Consider the following 10,813-nt stretch of genomic DNA (forward strand, 5'->3'; position numbering starts at 1 on the left):
TCAGAAGATGCCCAGGTGGGTCCCCTCCAAATCTTCTTGCCAAAGTTCAGGGCAGCTACTGAGCCGTAGGCCTGAATTCTGGGTGAGGCTCACTTCACTGAGTTGGAAAACAGGGCCAGGTCCCTGGTCCTCTGAGCTGGGCAGCGCCTCTGCACTGTGGCTCCAACACCCCCACTGTGTCTGAGGCTGGAGTCTCTGGCATGAAGGGCGGGGCAGAAGGGGTGGACTTCCCAGAGGTAGACAGGATTCTGAAGACCCAGAGATACCCTGTAAGAAAGACAAGAACAGCTTGTTGCCCAGAAATCTAAAACCTGGATGCTCCCCAGGCATGGCTGATGATGTCTTTACAGTCCTGGTGCCATGGATGCAGTGGAGCAAAGTGGTTAAAAGCACTGGTTCTGCAGATTCAGTGCTGACCTTTAAATCCCAGCTCTGCTACACTGTGGGAATTCAGGTAACTTCTTTTTGTCTGTGTTCTCATCTTTAAAATGGGGATGCTAATATATGTTTCATAGGATTGTTTGAAGGGCAGAATGAATGAATACATGGAAAGTGCCCAGAATAGTGTGGAGCAGACAATAAGAATTTAATAAGTTTGGTTACTAATATGATCGTTTATGAACCACGATTCATTCATTGGCCTCATAAATGAATGAAACTTGAAAAAAATATGACTGTCTCCAACTGCAAGTCCATCTATCCAGGATGTAGTGAATGGCCAGACGCAGCGTCTAGATCTTGGTCAGGCTCTGCAGGAGGCGACACAGCTTGTGCAAGGCGCGGGCGAGGGTCCGCCCTTTACCTTGGGCTCCCTTCCCCCCCTGAACCCTTAATGAAGAAGCACTTGGCCTTTCCTGAGAGTGCAATCTCCCAACTTCCACCCCCACCTCTGAGCAAGCTCGAAGTGAGTCTCTCTTGTCCACCGCTGTGAAGATTGCTGGGTGGCAGAGGTTGTGTCATTCACTTCCCAGGGCCTCATCTCTTTCCCTACAGATGTTAGGGTTCTTTCCATCCTTCCCGCCATTAGATAAACTAGGATCTGAAAAGATGAGATCCTCCGCAGACTAGAAACTACCACCCACTCCATTCCCAAATTAAACCTGGGGATCAAACCAGGGAAAGGGCAAGGGCCTCCATGGCGTACCTGGTACACTGCAGCCAGCTCCGCGGGTGGCGTCCAGGGTGAAGCGGGGTTTTGAGGTTCTAGGGATGTCTGCTTCCCGGGACAGGTTTGGGGTGGCGTCCAAAGAACCGGGTCAGGAACTCTCCCTAGGGGCTGGAGCGGGGGCGACTGTATCTTGGGGCAGTAAGGGGGTGTTACCCAGGAATCCGTGTTGGAAACCCTGCTCCCCGGGCTCTCAGCCAGGGCTCCGGTGGCAGGATAGGAGGGCGGGGACCCCCAGCACGGCCCGGTACAGAAAGCAGTGCCCAAACCCGGGCCAGGAGCCCGGGGCTGCACCTGCACTGGACCGCCGTCGGGGCAGAGCGCGCAGTCCTGGGGAGACACTGCGTCCGCGCGCCACCGGCGCCGACACTGCAAGTTGTCCTCGTTAAGGCCCAGCATAGCTGACAGGTGGCCGATGTAGCGAATGGCCAGACGCAGCGTCTCGATCTTGGTCAGGGTCTGACCCGCCGGCGCGATGGACGGCGGCAAGAAGCGGCGCAGCTCGTGCAAGGCGCGGGCGAGGGTGCGCATGCGCAGCTTCTCGCGCTCGCTGGCGCTCCGCCGCTGTCCACCCGCTGGTCCGGTCCTTGCGCGTCTGGGCACTGTCGGAGTGGCCTCAGCTACTCGGGCGCTGCGGGCTGGGTTTGCGGTCTGAGAGAGGCCGAGGGCGCTGTCACAGGGGCACGAGCTCGAGGAATCCGAGGAAGAGGCTGGGGACGTGGAGTCGGAGTGGCCCTCCCAGCCCCAACCCTGGGAGACGATCCAATGGTCTAAGCCAAGGAAGTTCTGCTGAGGAGGCGACTGGGCCATGCCGGGGCTGTGGGCTCTGGGAGGCTGGACCTGCCACCTTGGGGCCTCAGCTTTTATCTGAACCAAAGGTGCGAGGTGGACCCCCACCAGGTTGCAGAGAGGTGTCAAAACCCACAGAGCCCAGGGAAGGTCTGGGCAGGGGGGCCCTGGGAAAGCGGGCCCATTTGCGGAGGTGTGGATTCTGACTCCTCAGGGGCTCTAATGGAGGCCCCCGCAGCCCGGGAAGTGTGGGAGGGACAATTCGCATCTGGATGGAGCTGCTAAGCTTCTCACCCCACACCCCCGCCCCAACCACTGCACAGGGCTGAGTGCCCAGGAGTCCCTATTAGAGAGTAATGCCATGGTCTGCGGACTGAAGGCTGCCCCTCAAGTGCCTCATGGACTCCTTGAGGATTGGCCGCCTCTCCTTATTGAGGTTGTGCCCAATAACTTCTACCCAGTGTCTTCTGTGTGCTGGACAAGAAACGAGGACAAGCCTAAAGAACCTGCCCACAGTGATGGGGTTAGGGGTGTACATAGGTGAACCTTTCTTGGACCCTAGAACCTGCACTTGCTGATTTGCTGGGTGACACTGAAAAGGTCATTTTACTGCCCAGGGTCTGTCTTTTCTGACCAGAAATTGAACCAAGCAGCCTGGAGAAGGATGGGGTACAGTAAGCAATGAAGATCGACTACCAAACCCACCTTTTTTATTGTTTTGAATGATCTTAGGCAAGTCACTACTCTTGGAGCCTCAGTTTTCCTCCCCATCATTCCAGTAATAATACAAGGTACCTCCCACCTGGGATGGTTGCTGGTAGCAGTGCAATCATCCCTGTAAAGAACTTAGAAAGGGCCTGGCAAGTGGGCTAAATGTTTGCTACTACTATTACTCTATAAAGAAGGTACTAATATTTCAGATCACTTATGAGCATTATTCATTTAATTCATAATTATTTAGCAACTGGTAAATGTCAGGCATACGAGGGTGAACCACCCCGTTGCCATCTCTGGTCTCATGAGGTTCAGTCTAATGGGAAAGACATGTGGACACATTATTATATAACTAGTAGCTCTACCCCTATCTAGCTGGGGGCCTTTGGGCATGGTTCTTAACCTGTCTGATCTTGACCTTCTGCTCCACAAAACAGAAGCAATAATTATAGTATCTACTTACAGACTGTTGTAAGGAATAATTTTGAGATAATAAGATTGCAAAGTAAGTGTTCTCAGCAGCAGTTACAGTTTAGGAGGTATCCATGTCCCTTGTGATTTCCAGAAAAAAGGCTGAGCCTGGAGGAAGAGCCAAATGAAGGTCAGGACAGTTGGGTTCTGGCCACAAAGGTGGGCGGTCACAACTGGGCCTTGAACTGTGAGTAGAATTTGAGTAGGGAAGAGAGGAGTGTGGAGAGCATTCTGGAAGGGGATTGCAAAAGCAAAGGCTTGGCAGCAGGACCCCTCCAAGGTGCTTCAGGAGCAGGATGCTGCTAGAGGACTACTGTGGAGGGCTATGGCACTCCCTGGCTGGGGCCAGGCTGAAGGAGTTGGATTTTATTCTCAAGGTCATGGGGAGCCACAGAGACTTTGAACAGAAGGGTGACATAGTTAAAAAACCAACAATCAATAATTAAAGGTCAACACTATGACAGTGTTCAAGAATATATTAGCTTGCATCAGCTGGAGTAGTAAATGGTTCTGTAATTTTTTTATGACTGTTTTTAAAAATTAACTTTGAATTACACAAATTATGTAACCAGTAGGTTTCACTGTGAGAAATGGAAACATGACAGATAAAATTGGAGTCCCTTTAAACACCACTGTAACTCTCCCCAAAGGTAATAGCAGTTGTTAGGTTATATATTTCCTTCTAGCCCTGTCAGTAAATTTACATACATGTGTGTTCTTAGGAAGCCCACAGTACTTACCATGGTGTGGGTCCATCTCCCTGGAATGCTTCCCAATGCAGCAAGATTCACAGTGGGAACTTTGGGGGGGATTGGATCAATGGGGTGTTAGGGGAGTGGTTTTGTTCTGAAAGGAGCTCTCCCTAACATGCTGCTCACTCCATCTCACCTTGAGATGTCCTTGGCCATGTTATGATGTTGCATATGCCTTGCTCTTGGACTTTTAGCCTCCAGAACTGTAAATAAGTAAAGTCCTTTATAAATTACCCAGTCATCTGGATGTGGTGGTGCACATGTGTAATCCCAGCAATTTGGGAAGCTGAGGCAAGAGAATCACAGGTTAAAGGTCAGCCTGGGTAACATAGGACATTTGAGACTATCTCAAAATAAAATAAAAAAGACACTGGGGATGTAGCTGTGGTAGAGGGCCCCTGGGCTCAAGCCCCAGTACAAAAAAAAAATTTACTCAGTCCATGGTATTCAGGTATGATAACAGAATAATGGATTACGTACTCATGAGATTACATTCTGCACATTGTACATTGTATATATCAACTTGAAACTTGTCTGACTGTTTTTTTTGAGGGGTTTTGTTTGTTTGTTTCATTAGACAGCATTTCTTTGGTCATTCCATGTCAGGACATATTTAGCTGACTCTTTCTTTAAAAACAATGAATCAAATTTGTATTGCTTATGAATGCAGATTTAAACTATTGATTATGTACAAAACAAATCCCTGGCCATAATTGATTTAAATGTTCATCCATTTAAAAAATGTCAACTTGGGAGAAATGGTAAAAGGGCAGGACATACAGGTAAACCTTCAGTGATGAAATTATATCACTTTCTACTTCACAGAACTTAAAGTATGTTGGGGGAAAATATGCCTAAATTTCTGCTCTGTTTTAATGAAGTAATAGTTGATGCTAAGTAACACTGGTGGTTGGGATGTAACTAAGTGCTAGAGAATGCACTTAGCATGCTCGAAGCTCTGGGTTCAATCTCCAGTGCAAAAAGGGGAGAAAAAAATGGACCAGGCATGTCATTTGTTGTTTATCCTAGCTGATATGAATGAAAAGGAGAACTTTTAAACTTGTCCATAACTTGAAAAAAAGATGGACTCAATTTCAAACAGGGTTGGTTTTATTTTGTTTGCTTGTTGCAGGGAGCAGGGTAGGGGAGAAGCAGCCAGTTAGGCAGCATTTTATGACTGCTATAGTGTGGATGTGGCTTGAGTGCCCCCGCAAGGGTTCCTGAGTGGGAAGTTTGGTCCTCCATGTGGCAATGTTAAAAGGTCATGGGACCTTTAAGAGGTGGGGCCTAATGGGAGGTGGCTAGGTGATTGGGGGGCATTTCTTTAGAAGAGATTAATGCAGCTCTCATAGAGCCCTGGTCAGTTCCTACCAGGATGAGTTGTTATAAATAGAGCAAGATTGGCTGCTCCTCAAGCCTCTTGCTTCCTGTCTCACCATGTAATTTCTTCCACACATGCTCCCGCCATTGTGATATCATCGCCATGAAACCCTTACCAGAGCCCTTACCAGAGCCAAGAAGAAGCTGATGCCATGCTCTTGGACCGTTAACACTGTGAGCCAAACATAATAATGGAAAACAGACTAATACAATGATGTAAAAAGATTTAAACCAAGATTTAAAAATTGCCAGTGATTTGGGAGGCTGACGCAGGAGCATTGCAAGTTCAAGGCCAGCCTGAGCAGCATAATGAGACCCTGTCTCAAAGTTTAAAAAAGGTGGGGGGCTAGTGGTATAGCTCAGTGGTAGAGTGATTGCCTACCATCTTCAAGACCCTGATTTCATTCACTATTAACACACACACACACACACACACACACACACACACACACAAATACAAATACCATTTACTGATGGAAGTGGAGACTTAGAAAACAGACAATCCTAGACTTTTTAGGTTAAAATAATGGCAAATGTAGTATAAGTACATATTTATTGATCCAAGACCACATAAAATTCTCGATATATTGTCTAATGAGGAAGTTACATACATGTACTTGACAGCTATAAACAAAATCCATCCAGTTTCATAGACATGGCTTTAAATTTTTAAAAATCAACACTTAACTATATATATTTATGGGTTACAGTGTGGTATTTCAATACACAGTACAATGTGTAATGATACATCAGGGAAATTGGTGTATCCATCACCTAAAACATCATTTCTTTGTGTTGGGAACATTGAAAATCCTCTCTCAGCTATTTGAAAACATAAAGTTAATTGTCATCAACTACAGATCCCTACTGTGCTATAGACCATTAGAAGTTATTTCTCTTATCCAGCTCTACCTTTTACATAGATATCTTAATCTGCATTCAGAAATTTCAGATCCATGTATTTTACTGATGTTTCTGACTCACACCTTTTAACTGCTATATGATATTCCACACAGTCCCTTATTGATGCCCTTTAGTGTATTTTTAGTTTTTGCCACATAGTGCTGTCTTGTGTGTGAACAGCTGAATGGGCAATGGTGGAACGACTTTGTAATTTCCAGGAAGGTTCTGAATTTCCAGAATCATTTCTCTATCCCCTACCCTCCCACCCCCCTGCATCCTATAGAACCAGCATAAAGGAATTTCCTGGGGAGGGATTTGGTGAGGAGTGAGACCCTGCCTCCAACACAAGGCCATGCGCATGTTCCGTACTACCCTCTCATCTCTAGACTATCCTGGCCCACTTACCTTGGTTTGGGGTAGCCCTAAAGCCCAGGCCCTAGGCTGTGGGGTGTCTGAGTGAAGTTCTGGAAGGTGGTGTCCTGGTTTGCTGTGGCCTCTGATAGGCCCCTCCGCCAGCTCTTGAAGCATAGGGAACACTGTCAACTTCATTCCACTCCCTGAGACTCCACTTGGCAAGGGAGGCAGTGTGGCTAAATGGCTAGTGCTGGTCTTTGGCATCAGAAAGGGCTGGTTTAAACTCCCAGTTCCACCGCTGAACAGTTCTAGGAACTTGGATAACTCATTCAACCTTAGTTTTCTCATCTATAAAGTAGAAATTCTGATCACAGGATAATTCAGATGGTGTGTGCCATAGTATCTAGCACAGAGCTGACGTTATGCTGATAGCAAGTTCGGGGGTGGCAGAATGAGGTGGGTAAAGGAATGGATTGGATTGTAAGGGGGCTGATACCCCCAGCACTGTTCCCAGCAGAAGGAAAGTAATCCGTCCTTCTATGACACTGTCCAGCACCAGACTCTGGGCATCCACCCCACCCCCTACTCCATCTCCAGCCTGGACTCAGCACAGGGCCATCCTCCACAGGTGCCTCCTCCTGTCTTATGGCGAGAGTCACCAGACCTGCAGTGCAGAACTCCAGTGCTCAGAGCTGGTGCTGGCCAACCAGCCTCGGAAGACTAGAAACAGAGGTCAGAACCAGCTCCTCCTGGAGGGCAGGGTCCTGGCACAGCTAACTTACCCACCTGCCTGCGTCCCTGCAAGCTATTCCTCTGGATGATGGGTGTGGAGCCAGGTACTTACTGTGGGCTGTAACCTGCTCCAGGTGCAGGACGACTAGTTAGGCTTGAGTCCTGCCCTCCAGCCTTCATCTGACATTGAGGAGAGGAGGGAGCATGGCTGTGCTGCTGGGCAGCGTGGCTAAATTCTGGGCCTGGGCCTGCTGGTAATGCCAGGATTACCTCTTCCTTCCTGTGACAGGAAGAGGCAGTGGCTAGGTCAGGGAAACGTGGTTGTGAAATGTGTGGATTTCACCAGTGTGACTGACACACCTAGTTTACCCATACTGCATCTAGTATGACCTCTAATTGTCTCGTTTTCTTAAAATAACAGGACTCTGTTTTGTTGAGGGTGGTGATATGCCCTGCCCCAAACCTACATTTCTTGCAGTTGGAATGACCAATGAGATGTTATTAGGTGTCATTTGTCATTGTTTGGGGCTTCTGAGAGACCACTGTTTTTTGTTTGTTTGTCTGTTTGTTTGTTTTAATCTTGAGCTGGGGTCTCACTAAATTGCCCAGCCTGGCCTCAAACACCCAATCCTCCTACCTCAGTCTCCCAAGTAACTGGGGTTCTAGGCATCTGCACCAATGCCTAGCTTGGAGAGTTGACAGGCACAGTCCTGTGGCTCTGTGCTGTATCTTTTCCTCCTACCTGATGGGTGGAAATTCAGCTACCCTCCTCTTACTCTGAGGCAGTCCTGAGGACAGAAATCACACACTAAGGATGGTGAAGCAGAAAGAAACCCTGAGGCGTTGGTGACAACATGGAAGTACCACAGGGGCTCTGGACTCTCCATCCCTGAATTTCTTTAATGTGGAAGAAAAACCACCATCTCATTTGTCATCGTGAGTTTATTCTATGAGCAACCAAACACAATCCCTGTCCATATAATAAGGAAATTCTGAGGATTTCCTTGTCAACAAATGACACTCAAGTGATCTGAGTAACAGTTCATGAATTATTGAGTGCATTCACAAGAGACAGTTTCCAGAAGATGCACGGACAGATGTTCACCTGGAAGATGGTCTCTGGAGGGAGGTGCCTGCTTGGGGGCAATGTGATTTTGAGTGAAGATGGGGACTGATCTAATTTGGGGTAAGACCTGAACCCAGGAAGTGAATTGGGCAACAGCCAGAATCTAAAGAGACTCTGATGGGCTGGGACAAACCCATCAGGTGTAAAAAGATAGAATCCACAAAGCCGTAGGTACCCCTCCTGCGAGTGAGGATGTGGAGGCCTCAGGTAAGCAGCAGCACAGGTGGGAAGGGCGTGGCGGGCCTTGTCTTCCAGGTGTCAAGTGCAGGAAAGGCCAAGGTGCATTCCAACTGGCAAGAAGCAGCAGGTCTTGAGCCAAGAAGGTGACGGTTCCCATTCCCAGGCAGGGTGGATACCTAGAGCAAGCAGTGAAACCTGGAAGCCACAGTGAATTGGGGACAAACCCGAGCTCAGGGGAGGGAGGTTTGAAGCCAGGTCACCAGAGAAACATCTCAAGGACTTGGTGGGGTGTTTAGTCCAAAAAGAAGCAGCTAAGAGGATGTGTTAGTAATCCTGAGAGACCTGGCCCTAGGGGAACTCTCCAGAGAGAGTCTGAAGAACTTTCTAGGGTTGGAGGGACTATCTTGTGAGAGAGGGAGTGGCCTGTTCTTGGAGGCAGATGAGAAGAGGCCACATCACTACCACACATGAGGTGCAAGCTGGACAGGAGTGGGCAGTTGTGATGGCCCTTGCCAAACACCACACAGCAGAAAGGTTGGGGCTGGTGATCACTGAGGTACTTCTAGATCCCAGATCCAGGGGCCAGTCCTAGGATAAGGGAGGGCAGAGCGAGGCTCCCAGGCCCTTCAGCTCAGACCACCTCCACCCCTGCTCTCTGTGCCTGCAGCTTGTGGCTCAGCTGGGCCTGCTTCCAGGACAGGAACCAGAAGGCCACTCTCACCGCTGGATGGACATGCCCATGTGGTATGGGTCAGCTTGGTACCGTGAGGCCGGCCATGCCTGTTGGTGTTCCTGTCAGACCAGTGAGGAGACCGAAGCCTCCATCCCACCACCCCCTTCTCCCCTTCCCCAAACCACCAGTCCGGTGGGGAGGGCAGGGTCCCCAGATTCTCCCCCATTACCCGTGCTCAGTCAGCCCTGGCCCTGAGAGGGGCGTGGGAGGGCAGTGACCCAGGTCCTGCCTGACTGTGGGAGCCGAGCCCAGGTCTCCAGGTTTGCTCACGCCTGGCCCCAGCAACCCTGGGCTGCACACAGCACTGCACCAAGAGTCCTCCACAGCATTCCCCCTTGGGAAGGCAACACAGGGCCCCGGAGCAGGCCCCTGACCACAGGTCTCCATCCCTTTCTTCTCGAGTCCTCTCCAGGCCCTGGGGTGTCAGCTATGGGATACTGGAGGGAAGGGGGGGCAGGCAGGGGCCGAGTGGTATTCTCATTACCAGCAAACACAGAGGTCCTTGCCACTGTAGCTGCCTTCACACCTCTTGGCTGCCTGTTGACACTGCTGCTGCCTCCCTCAGGGCAGAAGGTGTCGACTTGGGAACCAGAATGTGGAGGGGCCTCCAAAACAGTCAGGCAGCAGGCCCCCTCAGAAGCCCCAGAAAGTATTCCTGGGGTGGGAGTGGGAGGCCAAAGTAAAGACAGGGCATGTGTCCCTGGGCCAGGGATGGAAGGAGTATGGGGGCAGGTGTCTGAAAGGGGCCCCTCACTTCAGGAGCTCTGAGTCAGCCTCCCCGGGTCCCAGGGAAGCCTGATGACAAGGCCCTGTCTGACAGTGGACCATGAGTGTTATCAGGAGGCCCAGAGACTTACAGCTACCAAAGCAAGGTTGCAAAGCAGTCCCTGGAACCGGGGCTGTCCCTGACCTGACCTCAGACCGGCCTGTCTTCTGAGCACTTCAGCACAAAGCAGGGCTGAACACTGTGCCTATTGGAGCCTGCTCCTTTCTCAAACCCTGTGCACGGCACAGATGAGGAAACTGGGCCCAGAGAGGTCCTGTCACTTGCCTAAAGTCTTCAGAGCCAAAATTCTATCTCACTGGTATGTGCCTTTGAGTCAGAGTCCATGCATTGAGCCTGGTGGGGCCAGGGCTGAGGTTCCCAGGAGGTCTGAGCGGCCTGCTAGTGAGTAGAGGGAGGAGGAAGACTGCCCTGCAGCTGGGGTGACCTGGGGTTCAGATGCCTGTGGAATCGAAGGAATGCTCCCATCTGGGCCATCAGGATGAGTCCCTGGGGGAAGGGAGTGGCCTTAAACTGTGGGTTTCTTCACATGGAGGGATCCTGCAGAGGAGAAGTAGTGAATCCAAGTCCCAAAGCCCAGAGCTCACTGGGCCATGCCAGGGCTGGAGCCCCACTAGGGCAGCGGGAGATGGTGTGGACAGGCAGGTGGGCAGGGGTTGGCTGGGGACGTCCTGCTGAGTGCGGAGCTTGGACTTTTAGGGAGGCAGTGGATCTACAGGGATTTTGAGGA

At 50.2% G+C, this 10,813-nt stretch overlaps 1 protein-coding gene across 1 annotated transcript; it reads right to left on the bottom strand.

Annotated features, from left to right (window-relative positions):
* Positions 1 to 1,975, bottom strand: Mesp2 (mesoderm posterior bHLH transcription factor 2). Its single transcript, XM_026388264.2, has 2 exons — positions 1,145 to 1,975; positions 1 to 267 (listed from the first exon to the last, which is right to left on the bottom strand). The coding sequence occupies exons 1-2, from the start codon at positions 1,973 to 1,975 to the stop codon at positions 1 to 3; spliced, it is 1,098 nt and encodes a 365-aa protein (XP_026244049.2).
* Positions 1,976 to 10,813: the final 8,838 nt, after the last annotated feature.

This window comes from Urocitellus parryii, chromosome 6 (assembly GCF_045843805.1).
Source record: "Urocitellus parryii isolate mUroPar1 chromosome 6, mUroPar1.hap1, whole genome shotgun sequence".
Lineage (NCBI taxonomy): Eukaryota > Metazoa > Chordata > Mammalia > Rodentia > Sciuridae > Urocitellus > Urocitellus parryii.